The sequence below is a fragment of the Boleophthalmus pectinirostris genome, unplaced genomic scaffold (assembly GCF_026225935.1).
Source record: "Boleophthalmus pectinirostris isolate CB_2022bp ecotype Guang Dong unplaced genomic scaffold, ASM2622593v1 HiC_scaffold_3, whole genome shotgun sequence".
Taxonomy (NCBI): Eukaryota; Metazoa; Chordata; class Actinopteri; order Gobiiformes; family Gobiidae; genus Boleophthalmus; species Boleophthalmus pectinirostris.
In genome coordinates, this window is record NW_026571299.1 from 24,177,510 (window position 1) to 24,190,030 (window position 12,521).

Below are 12,521 nucleotides of genomic sequence, written 5' to 3' on the forward strand. Positions count from 1 at the left end.
GTTGCAGGTGGTGTTAAAAGCAGACAGTGCACAGGAGATCCACGTGGAGGCGTTTGACAAAGACCTGGACTCTGATGACTTCCTGGGCAGGTGAGTTTAATAAGTAACACTTATAAAGATATGAGCAACACCAACACTCAGTATGGAGCTTATGCACTGGCCTTTCTTCACGGATAAGATTCCATATTATGGTATTATGGCTTTCTCTCCATGGTGTGTCAAGTGGTGTGCCTATGACCAATAATAAACAATGTCAGATTTATAGATGTGTGACTCCCTATTCTTAGATTGCATCAAATTAATTATTGATTTACTGATGACATTTGTAATTCCATGTCGTGTTTTTATTTGAAAGACAGTGCATTTTTTTAATAGTTAAAAATATTTATTATATATAAGAGAGAACTGAATCTTACTTAACATTAAAGTTTTGATCAGATACAAGTGATATTTTAAACAGGTGCTTGCATTGTTTAATTGACTTTTTCTTGATTAAAATCTGTCATATCTCTTGATTAAGATCTGGATGTAACAATATCCAAATCTCACGGTACGATATTTTATTTGCGATTATTTTGAAGGGATTAACAATTGTACATACACTATTTTTTCCTTTTTAAATACCGTGACGAGTCTTCAGTGTGAATCATTCCTGCCATATTCCAAAGAAATAAGATTTAAATGTGCTTAATAACTGTTAATATAGTAAAGTAAGTACAGGATCATGGCCTATGCAGTTTAATACTTTTGAGTGAAAAACCTTGCAATTCGATATATTGTGAGAGTTCTGACGGTACGATATCACGATATTTTGGTTATTGTTAATCCCTCGTCATTGCTCTACATAACTGGGCCGTTTTGTTGCTCATAAAATGCTTTCACATTTTATAAACCTCCAAATAGATGTTGTAAATATAAACATTATAAACAGAATGAAAATGTCTTTAACCTAACAATGTAAAACAGGCTTATTTTAGTTATTATTGGCAATTGCAAGCATTAGATATGAGGGATAACACATCTCAGCCCCATTTGTCCAGGAGCGGTTCAATGTAGAAAAGGTTTCAATGGTTCTCCAAATGATCACCATTGAAACCATCTGTTTTATTTTTAACATTTCTAAAAATATGCCAGAATTAGCCAAGCCAGTTATCCAGTCCATTGAAATGTTGAATGTGTTTTGGGTTGCCAGATTCTAAAGCTATAACCAAGTTGTGTTTGTTATCCTCAGAATGGCATCTACATTTAAGTTGTGATCATCGTCCAGTTTGAAATTAGTTGGACCTTAAGTTATTCATTTTCTTTATTTCAGAAAATAATGTGTACATGCAGTGGTTTCAAATTGTGTTTCTAATAAATTTTGTAATGCATATTTTTACAGATTTAGCATCAACTTGAAAGATGTGATCAGATCCCAGTACACAGACCAGGTCAGTCAATCATCCAGTGAAGTCATGTGAAGACACTGTAAGTTTTTTTATTTTATTATTATTTTTATTTATTAAGGACAACAGAATATAACATTTGACAAAATACAATAAGCAACATTTAATTAATTACAGTAATCAACATAAAAACAAAACACAGAAACATAAAGCAACACCCAGAACACCCACAACAAATACAAAACAACAACAACAACAAAAAAAGTCCTCCCCATTTCCCCCCAACCACACACACACTGACACAAATTTGGTTAAATGAAACAAAGTTATGTGGTAGTGCAACATAAACACACCGCTAGGCACCCATACATTGAAATATTTTGGCCAATTTTTTTTTCCATTTTTAAATAAACATTTTTAGTCCCTATACTTAAACTAATGTTATTTTCACCATCATCATTTCTTTTCATCTTCTTTTACTATTTATTACAAACTTAAACCATAATTTTAAAGGCATTTCCTTTTTTATGAACATGTTTGTAAGACTTCATAACATTCTGTTTACAGTGGTACACTTTAAACGACGTAAAGTCTGGACGCATTCACCTGATTTTAGAGTGGGTTCCTACAGTGACCGACCCAGCACGACTCGACCAGGTGAGTTGTTATATTTGTTTCCAAAATATGTCATTGCGATTTATGTTTTAATAATAGGATTCTGTTCAGTGTTCATGTTTTAAACACATCCAGAGAGAATTGACAAAAATACTAGTGATGGGCGAATGGAGCCTCGTGAAGCATTGTCACCTCAGTCGCAATATTGTCTCAAATGGTTCGACGTGTCTGAGGCCTTGGAGAAACACTGACCTCTAGTGGACAAATTTAACCATTGTCACGCAGGTGTCTCAGCATCGATCAAGTATTGTTAGTGTAAGACAATACTTGTGTACAGAGCGACACCGTACCTAACAACAACAATAATAATGATGATTTAAAATAATATGTAAAGAGCAACATAAACAGCATGCTGTAAATAAGAAAATAGGTGACCTTGTTCATTGGAATTAGATCAAAGTGATCCCAAACCATGGATCGCTTTTTTCTACTTGCAGATGCCATCGAAATGAAACAAATGCCAAAAGTCACCAAAATCACCACTAACGTCACACAATACTTCTGACTACCCAACATATTTAAGAAATATTGGTGCATCTTTTATACTGTAGCAGTTCAGCTGAAGTGCGCTGAACACTCTGAAGCACTCTGAACCAATCGCAGAGCGGAACATTCGATGAGCCAAAAAAACGCTTCGATACACTGAAGCGACTGACACGCAGAGCGAAGCAGTACTGGGAGGGACCGACACTTCCACACTTTGGTCACGCGAGCGGCTGCTGCGAGACGAGCTCCGAGGCAGTGCTTCGGTGCAATTTGTTTCAGAAAGAACGAGACATGCTCCGGAGCTTCGACTCATTTGCCCATCACTTAAAAATACTGAAATCTGAACTGACAAACTAATACAAGAATCACATTTCAGAACATGTTTGTGCAGATCTAAACTACAGGGATAGCAGATTTTATCCAGAATAACACAGGAGATTTTGTTGTCTATGGAGGAAATTATTGTATGTCTAACACTGCAGCCACTGAGATTTGCTAATTGTGTCCATTCAAACTGTAATTTTGATTCAGCTGCGAATAACCTTGCAGCCCAGTCTTCATTTTATCACTGTGTAACTTCATGAACCTAACCCTTGTTCAAATACTGTAGTTATATTGTTATCTTGCCACATTCCTACACGCTAGTCTCATAAACCGCATTTTATTGAAGGACATTTTTGTGTGTTTTTTTTTTTCCCTACAGATTCTGCAGCTCCAGTCTCTACAAACATATCAAAACAAAGCGGTTCTGTCAGCCGCTCTGCTCTTTGTCTACTTAGAGAGAGCTCATTCACTTCCCGTAAGTGACACAGCATTTAATACACTCCAAACACTGCAGAAAGTGTCTGTAGAATATTCTACGGAATACTGCTTCTTATGATCACTTTCTAATCTAGAATTTTATGATGTCGTAAATTCAGGTGGAGGGCAGTAGCCTGGAGTATGATCTACAAATGTTGAACTTTAACATTATTTGTTAAGTTATTATTTGTAGTTAAAAACCACATTGGAAAACTATGTGCAAAAAATTCAATGTGCACCAAGAGACAAAACTACCACATAAATAAAGATAATTATTGCAGATGACACATGACACTGTGAAATAAACAAGATACAAATATTAATAAGCTAGATGACAATGTTACATCAAAGTTTAAAGTGCATTGTTCAGGCTTATAATAATAACAACTGATGGCGCAGATTGGCAGCCTCGTTTCTGTCAGTCTGCCCCGGGGCACCTGTGGCTAGAGTAGTAGCTTACCACCACTGAGTGTTGAGTGAATGAACAATGAACTGTAAAGCGCTTTCCATCGTGAAAGGTGCTATAAATGTAATGATTAATTAAAATCATAAAAACCTGTTACCCACTTTAAGCTATAAAGATTTCAGAATGTTGTGAAGTCATGTGAACCCAACCTGTTGTTTTACCAGAACCACAGATCTACTCTAGAGTTTTAATATTGTCCATTATTTAATACTGTCTGTCTTTCTTTCTGTTACTTCATTTCCTTTAGCTGAAGAAAAGTGGAAAGGAGCCCAAAGCTGGAGCAGAGCTGACTGTTGGACAAACTTCATATAAATCACAGGTAAAACTGGTAACAACAATGTGAATAATGTTGAATAATGCTCTGTAAAGCGTCTTTGGGGACAGAAAATGTCTGAAAAAGCGCTATATAAATACTTACTTACTAGACTTATTTACAAAGTTTGTCATAACATAAAGGTTTGTCCAAAATAGATTGACTATCTAGATTTTTATTTTATTCATATTTTAATTACAAAAATGTGAAAAAAGTTGTCATTAAGAAATCATCAGATAACAGAGACCCAGCCCTACCATAGACTGTATGAGATTTCCTTATTGAAGTATGGTTGTTATTCTTCCCTATAAATCTTATATTTACTTCATTCTGGCTGACAAAACTATTTAAGACTGTAGATTAGATATTATATGATTTTAGCTTTTTACTGTTCCTTTTATCTGTAGTTGTGTGAGCGCACGTCCAGCCCAGAGTGGAACGAGTCCTTCTACTTTAACATAAAAAACCCGAAAGACGACATGCTCATCGTGAAGGTACGTCTCTGGTTTATTCTAATCACACTTTGTTTATATTTGTTCAGGCTTAACCGCACACTACAGGAGGATTTGCCCTATTTTGCCTGCAATTTGCTTCTCCCCGAGTTGGAGGAGGCGTGACCCGACTTTGTGTCTTTGTGTGTGATTTTGAAGCCGCTGCTCCTCGTGTGTGACTCTGAGCTGCTCTGTTAGATCATAACCACTAAACATGAGAAACACTATGGTAACAGCCAATAAAACAGAGCGTCAGGGGCAGAGGAGTGACGGACACAGAAGCGCAAGATATAAATTCGGGATACAGCAAAAATAATGACAAGACTTTATTCCTCACCTTTAGTAAAGTTGTAAGTTTAAAGCATCTCATCCATATTATTCATAGAAAATGTCCTCCGCAAATAATGACATCCAGTCGACAAAATCTCGCTGTTAATCCAGTTTGAGGCATTCTTTAAAAGTGAAAAAGCAAAATTTGTTCTTCACATATGTCTGTTTACATCCACACAGTGCAAGGATCAAGGTGAAGCTGCAGATTAATGATAGTGACTTTTCCTGTGGACTTCATCTCCAACATTCTGTGCATTAAAAATCATGTATCTGAAGTTTTGCAGCACATTTCACAAATAATAATAACACAGTTTTGACTTGTGCTCTGATCATTTGAACACTTAAGAGTCTCAAAGCGAGTGGTTTTACTGTAGACAGGAAACAGCAGACACCATCGTGCTCACAGTTTTATATCCTGTGATCCGCAGACAGATCCCACTGCAGTCTTTGTAATCGGAGATTTTAACTCTCATAAGATTCTCCTCGTGTCTGTGGTGTGCTCTTTTTGTCACATGTTTAAAGGTTGTTTAAGACAGAACAATCCTGTAGGGTGTGGTGGCCTTTAAAGGGCCCATCGCATGCAAAATAACTCTTTTCACATTGTATCTTCTGCACATATATAAGCACAATTTGGGTTTTGGAACATCCATTACACAATAGTTCTGAAATCTTACTGATTTCTTGGAGGCAGTCACAGACCAGGAACTATGAAAGACCGACTATTGCTCATCCCCCCGCCTGTACTGAGAAAGCACAGGCTCCGCCCTCCAAACGTGACGTAGACTGAGTGAGTGGGTGCGAAGTGCCTTCTGTTACGTCCAACGCGTCATAGGTGTAGCTGCCGCGTCATGGTTGTAGCAGCTTTAGTTTGTTGTCACGTGGGAGGGTGGCAGAAATATGCTGCAATTTGTTAAAAAATGCCAAATCAATCTAAAAACCACTTCTGTGACACATACAAGGCCCACACATCACTCTTAGAAGGTAGAAAGCTCTGAAAAGTTGATTTTGCATGAGATGGGCCCTGTCATGTATTTCCTCCCTGCAGTTGTCGAGTGGATGGGAGCAGCCCATGGGGTCCGTGGTGGTCCCAGTCCGGTCTCTGCTCTCTGGACCAGGTCTGGTTCTGGATGAGTGGCTCTCTCTGGACGGAGCTACGCCACAAAGCCAGATCCTCCTCAGGGCTCAACTCAAGGTACACAACAGTCCCTGCAATCAAATCATGACTGCTTTTCCAAGTTAATTTCCTTTTCCTTCACTTTTGAGAAGTAAAAAAACTCTAAAATACAAAATAACAAAAACCAGCAGACTGACTTGAGATGTGTCCAGGACTGAACCAGGACTAAAAGAAGACAGACAACAATAAATAATAAAAGGTGCACTGTGTAACTTTTTAGTGGAGGATCTGTCATCAGCTTGTTTCTGTGGGTATGTCATTGCTCTACCTGGAATGTTCCACAGTATGACATTAAACAGCTCTGCCTTACATTGATTCAATTACGAGTGGTTTTATAGCTCAAAAATACCTCGAAAATCAGACATTCTGACTGTGAGCGGGGTCGCCTCTCCACAGATCTGACCTGTAACTTGATCTGGTTTGGTCTCCATGAAGATAGAAAGGTAGGAAGATACGGCGAAAACATTACAAACAAAGAAATAACATCTAAATAAAAAAAAAGTATTTGACAGACACTCCATCAGAAAAGTTACACAATGGACACAAAGTTGCTTCTCTTGTAACATGAAAATATGACTCCGTTGCCAGTATGATCATGTGAATAATAGCTCATTGTTGTCCTCATCTTGTGTGTTTGTTGAGCAGATCCTGGACTCCAGGCTGGTGGACCTGATGCTCTCTGGGTCTCTGCCCTCGCCCTCTGGGAACGGTCAGATCAGAATGTCTCTGTTTTACCAAACGCAGGAGAGGAAACTCACCGTCACTGTACACGAATGCAGGTCAGTTTAGAACGAATTATTCTCACAGATTATTATGTATACAACGTCAACATGCACTCATAGAAAAGGGGTATTTTAAGTATTTTAATCTAGGAACAGAATGAATAAAGAAATCATAGCCATTGCTGAAAGTGACAAGACATGTGCATAAACGACAAACTGAGTTGAGAGGTCTGACAGCTGGATCTGACCTGGGCACATCTGTTAAATTTTTTATAATAGATGCATCTAGAATCTCGGACTTCCTGTCACTGCGCAATGCATACTGGGAAGGATTTTCTGAAAAAGTGAGCATCAAACCGGCATGTTTGTTTTCCCAGGGGATGCGTCTATTGACAAAGCTGATCATTTCAAGTCTTTTGAACCATATCACTTTTGTTTCTGGTTCTGATATTGTCATCTTTTAGTTTGGGGATTCGAACATCATAATTGTATGGAAAACAGTTCAAGAAATTTTTTTGCGAACTCCATAACTGCGAAAGGGAATCAGATGTGTGAGGCTGCAAACCTCTGTTCAAACCATTTCCTTTCCCAACGGAATTGAAAAATAGTGAAAGGTGAAGGCGATGGGCAGGATTGATCCACAGGAAGGACGAAAAAGGAAACTTTTGACTGCCTAAGAAATCATCCCGAGTTTGCAGTGAACATTTTGTACTTAGAATCAAATGTACTGTATCCTCACTGCTCGCAATATCTCGGTAATTACAGAGACTATCAAAACTAGGACTAAACCTGGGCCTAAACCTGGACTAGACCAAGACTAAACCAGGACTTGAACAGGACCAACCCAAGGACTAAACCAGGACTGGACCAGTACAAGTGTAAAGTCAGCCTTAGGTTTTGCATAGATGTATTGATCGATATTTACATTATGATATTTATGTATCTATATATTTATATATATATATATAAAACTGTAAAACATAATACAGTACAATACAAAAAAAGAAAGAAATTGGTTTAAAATTATAATAAGTATGCATAGTATGTAATTTATTTTGGCATGTAAATATTTGTAAAGTTTCGTGATCATTGTACATAAAGAACCACATAATTTTTGAAACTATGTCATGAACAGGGGTGGTTTAATATAAGTTTTTCTTCTTCCCGCTTCTTTTCGAGAAATGTGCTTTTCTGTTGTTTACAATGTACATGGAGTATTTATATGATTATTGTTTCTCTATTGGCACAAACTCGAAATAAAAACAAAATCAATAAAATGTATATAATCTATTCTATTTTATTTAGTTAATTCTATTCTATTTGATTTATTCTATTGTATTGTATCTTATTGTATTTGTTGTCTTCTGCAGGGACCTGTTGTCTCAGAGTAAGGATGGCGTTGACAGTTACGTGTCTCTGATGCTGCTCCCAGACAAACACAAATCTACAAAGAAGAAGACGGCCGTGAAGAAGAAAGTGCTCGACCCGGAGTTCAATGAGAGGTCAGTCAAAGTGATTTTTACTCTGTTTCACTTTTATTGACTTGCAATAAGACACATTCACATTTGAGAATTTGATGATGTCATGACTTCAGATAAAGAGCAGGGGTCTGTATAACACTTTAGCCATTTACTATTTTCAAAGACATCTCCAAACTGAAAATATTTTAAATCATTTTGCCATATTAAAGATGCTCTATGTAACTTTTGACATACTATTGCTTTGCTTAGGATGTTACGCAGTATGACATGTAACCTTTGTATCTAGCATTGTTGTTTAATTCTCTCCACACCACAGATCTGACTTGAATGAGGCTTGGTACCGTTACCTGCTTGTTTCCATGGAGATTAATGCCATACATTTTACTCAAAGCAATAACATCCACATGGAAACAAGCAGGCGGCGTTTCAGAAAAAGTGACATAATGCACCTTTTAGTTCTAATATTCTAATATTTTGATACATTGCTTTTTATTTTTCACGAAACTTAACCTGTTCTGTCGCAGATTTGAGTTTGACTTGCCGCTGGAGGAGGTTAAACAGCGCCATCTAAGTGTGTCAGTGAAGAATAACGCTTCTTTCCGAGGGCCTGATGTGATAGGACAGGTACAACTGCAATACAAAAATACAATATAAAACAATCTAATACAAGAGAAACATGCACAGATATTACTAAATTATATTTGTTTACACAGGTTCAGATCGCTTTGGCTGAAATAAACCTCTCTGGAGTTACTCAGTGGTAAGAGTTACTTGAATGTATCAGACTTCCTTTCAAACTGAAGTAAAAGGACTCATTAAAATCGATCATTGATACGGTTCCACATACATGCAGCCCACCCTATTTTAAACAGTCTTGTATAATGTATTTAAAGCCACAGTATATAACTTTTAGCAAAAAAATAGAGTAAACATGCGTCCTGTGAGCAGGCTTGCAATTCCACAGACCTGACTCTTATTTGGCAATGCCTCCACCTGCTTGTTTCCATAGAAATGTTGTTCCTTTGGCTATAATATTCTACAGTATGGCATAAAATATCCATCTCCACGAGGAATGTTCCGTACGGTTTTAACTTTCTGTTTCCAAGGAATCATGCAGGTGATGCGCTACGTCCAGAAAGTAACATACTGTTCCTGTAAAAATCCATCTAATATAATTAAATTGATTGGTAATTATTGATCAGGTAATGGCTTCATAATTTTTGAGCAGTTGAGAATCAGCTTTACCAACAGTAGAACTTCAGAAGAATGACAAAACAGCAGCAAGGGTAAAAAAGCAAATAATTTGGCAAACAAATGTCCGGATTACTCTGTAGTTCAGAGTGAAATGTACAGCAGCTGATTCTTGTTTTTGTTTAGCAGTTCATATTTCAGTCTCTCAAACGTAAATTCTCCAGGACATGTTTAAAATGGTAGCTGTGAATAAAATACTGCTGTTAAAAAAAAATACATTCATAAAAAAAAAGTAATAATAATAAAATAAAAACATGTCAAATTGCAATTCCAAAATTGTTCAGCTAATTGCTGTCAGAGGTGGTAGAGCAGTCAAAAATTGTACAAGTAATATTAATGTTCGTTCAAAACATATATAATATTACTCAAGTACAGGTACAAAATAATGGTCCAAGAAATTGAGTAAAAGAATGAGAACTTTACTCATCAGTTTCTTGAAACGGAATGAGAGAGAGCAGCCCAAAAATATCAACAGAGAAAAATTTATTTAGGACTTTAATTTAATTATGTTCTAATTAAATTCACAATTTGCAAGTAGAACAGTGTGCAGGATTCTTCTCTGTTCAAGTAAGAGTAAAAAAGTATTTGGGAAAACTACTACTCAAGTAAGAGTAACTTAAAAAGTAACTGTCAGGACGCAACATTAAATAATGCTCTAAATCTGTTTTTGTTCAAAGAATAGACACAAAAAACGAGACAAACTTAATCATATCTAAAGGAGCGGCGCAAAAAACACAAATGTTCAAATCATTTCATATTGTCACATGAAGCTTTTGTCAATGTAGATTTACTTACAGTGGGGAGAGTAACCAAAACGTTTGCTCAAAGTAGAAGTAAAAGTATGCTGCTAGAAAAGTTACTGAAGTAAATGTAACTGTGTACTACCCCCCTCTGATTAGTACAAATAGTGTGATTACTGTCTGTATTATTCTGTCATGTGAACTTACATCGTATATTTTTCTCTTGTTTGTCTCTTAGGTTCACTTTGAAGGATGAAGCTGATTGATCCGTTTTTTATGTTTTATTTGATTTGATTTGTTTTATCGATGCTGTATTGTAACATTGCACTGTGCCACGCCTACAACCACTCACACTGATGCCTTTCCTCTAGCCAGTATCTGCAGCAGCCTTACCTGTATCCTATGCACTTACACTGACCGGCCACTTTATTAGGTACAGCTCACATACAGGTGGAGATGTTAGTATGAATGAGCTTTGTGAATTCAGCAGTTCTGGGCTGCAAAAATTATAATACAGCATAGGTTAAAATGGTTAAATTCAGAATAATTTGTTTTGGGTTGTTCTTGGTATTTAAGAACTAAACTAGGACTGAACCAGGACTAAAACATGACTAAAACAGAGCAGAACCAGCACTAAAACAGGACCAAAACAGGACTGAACCGGGACTGAACCAAGACTGAAACGGAACTGAACCAAGACTGAAACGGGACTGAACCGAGACTACACCAGGACTAAACCAAGACAAATACAGGACTAAAACAAAACTAAATCAGGAACAAACCAGGACTAAACCCAGACTACTCCAGAAATAACCCGGGACTAACCCGGGACTAAACCGGGACTAGACCAGGTAGGAGCCAAAGCTAAAACACAACTAAACAAGGACCAATATTTTTTGTTACAAGCTCAATAATAAGTTAACTGGTCAAAATATAGGCTATGGTTCAGTTCTGGTTCATTACCTTATAAGTTCTGGTTTAGTCCCGGGTTTAGTCCCGGGTTTAGTCCCGGGTTTAGTCCCGGGTTTAGTGATATACATGGAACATGACATGGACTGATCAGAAACTGCTGCTTGGATTCGTACTCACAACCACAAACCATCTTTAGGCCCCAGAAAATGATAATATAATTTTTTATTTTATGATAAAGGTCATGTACATTGACTAGTTTACATTGATTAGGTGTACCTAATATTGTGGCCATTTAGTGTACACTTATGGTATTATACACCAAAGATAACCACGCTATCTGAATATGATGTACGATGTTCTAACTGTTACGGAAACACAAAGACTGAAGATTTAACATGAAGAAATAATAATAATTGCAATTGTATTTAATTTAGTGCAAAATTAGAAAACTCTCTATATTGTTACCATTTCAGTATTTTATCTGAGTAGTTTAGTAGATGAAGGATTTTTTTTATATATATATTAAACTTTGAATATGTTTGCGATGTGTTTTCTGTCTGTTACAGTTAAAGCTGATTTAATTTTGTGTATATTGGTCATGAAGAAAATATGGCAATGATCAGATTGTCAATGTGTTGTAGTATTTGTTGAAGGGAACTAAGCAAAATAAACGTGAATTTGCACACACATTATGTCTATACTTTATTACCACTTCATTAATTTAGTGTAGTTTTATTTGATTCTTACAGGCTATTTTATGTTTAAATGTCCTATATTTTTATATATATTTTAAAACCATGTTAGAATGTTGTTACCTCATCAAAAACCTACCTGGATTTGTGGTTTCAATCATACTTGTTTGAGTATTCCTTTATTATTATTAGTCTGTCTACGTCTCCAAAGCTCAAAATGCTCTGTTCCACCTGGTGATGTCATGAAGCAGTAGTTTACTATTTACTAGAAGTTGACAGCTCCTTTTATGTTTAGTTCAGTAGAGATTGTCACTCCAGGGCTGAAATCAACCAAATGATTCTAGTGAATGTGTAACTTTAAAAACACAGAGGAGCACTTTCTGTGGTGGAACAGAGTGTTTTCTGTTTGAAAGCAGAACTCAGCCTAAATGTGCAGGGTTTGTGTATTAAACATGTGAATGAAACAAAACAACTCCAGGTCTGTTTGTGATGAGGAAAAACATTATAACATAGATCAGGAAATAGTATTGTATGGGCCATTTAATATCTAGTGGCCTTTAACTACTCAATAATATAAACTTAATGTCATTTTTTTAGTGATA

General features: G+C 36.5%; 1 protein-coding gene across 1 annotated transcript in view; it reads left to right on the forward strand.

Moving 5' to 3' along the window:
• Nucleotides 1-11,916, forward strand: part of esyt1b (extended synaptotagmin-like protein 1b) — a 28,962-nt gene extending 17,046 nt beyond the window's left edge. Inside the window, exons 24-35 of the mRNA XM_055160399.1 lie at nucleotides 8-90; nucleotides 1,382-1,430; nucleotides 1,953-2,042; nucleotides 3,250-3,345; nucleotides 4,061-4,132; nucleotides 4,534-4,620; nucleotides 5,993-6,139; nucleotides 6,767-6,900; nucleotides 8,214-8,345; nucleotides 8,849-8,948; nucleotides 9,038-9,084; nucleotides 10,554-11,916. Coding sequence (XP_055016374.1) covers nucleotides 8-90; nucleotides 1,382-1,430; nucleotides 1,953-2,042; nucleotides 3,250-3,345; nucleotides 4,061-4,132; nucleotides 4,534-4,620; nucleotides 5,993-6,139; nucleotides 6,767-6,900; nucleotides 8,214-8,345; nucleotides 8,849-8,948; nucleotides 9,038-9,084; nucleotides 10,554-10,581 — 1,065 coding nt within the window. The 3' untranslated portion in view covers nucleotides 10,582-11,916. The remainder of the gene's footprint in view (nucleotides 1-7; nucleotides 91-1,381; nucleotides 1,431-1,952; nucleotides 2,043-3,249; nucleotides 3,346-4,060; nucleotides 4,133-4,533; nucleotides 4,621-5,992; nucleotides 6,140-6,766; nucleotides 6,901-8,213; nucleotides 8,346-8,848; nucleotides 8,949-9,037; nucleotides 9,085-10,553) is intronic.
• Nucleotides 11,917-12,521: the final 605 nt, after the last annotated feature.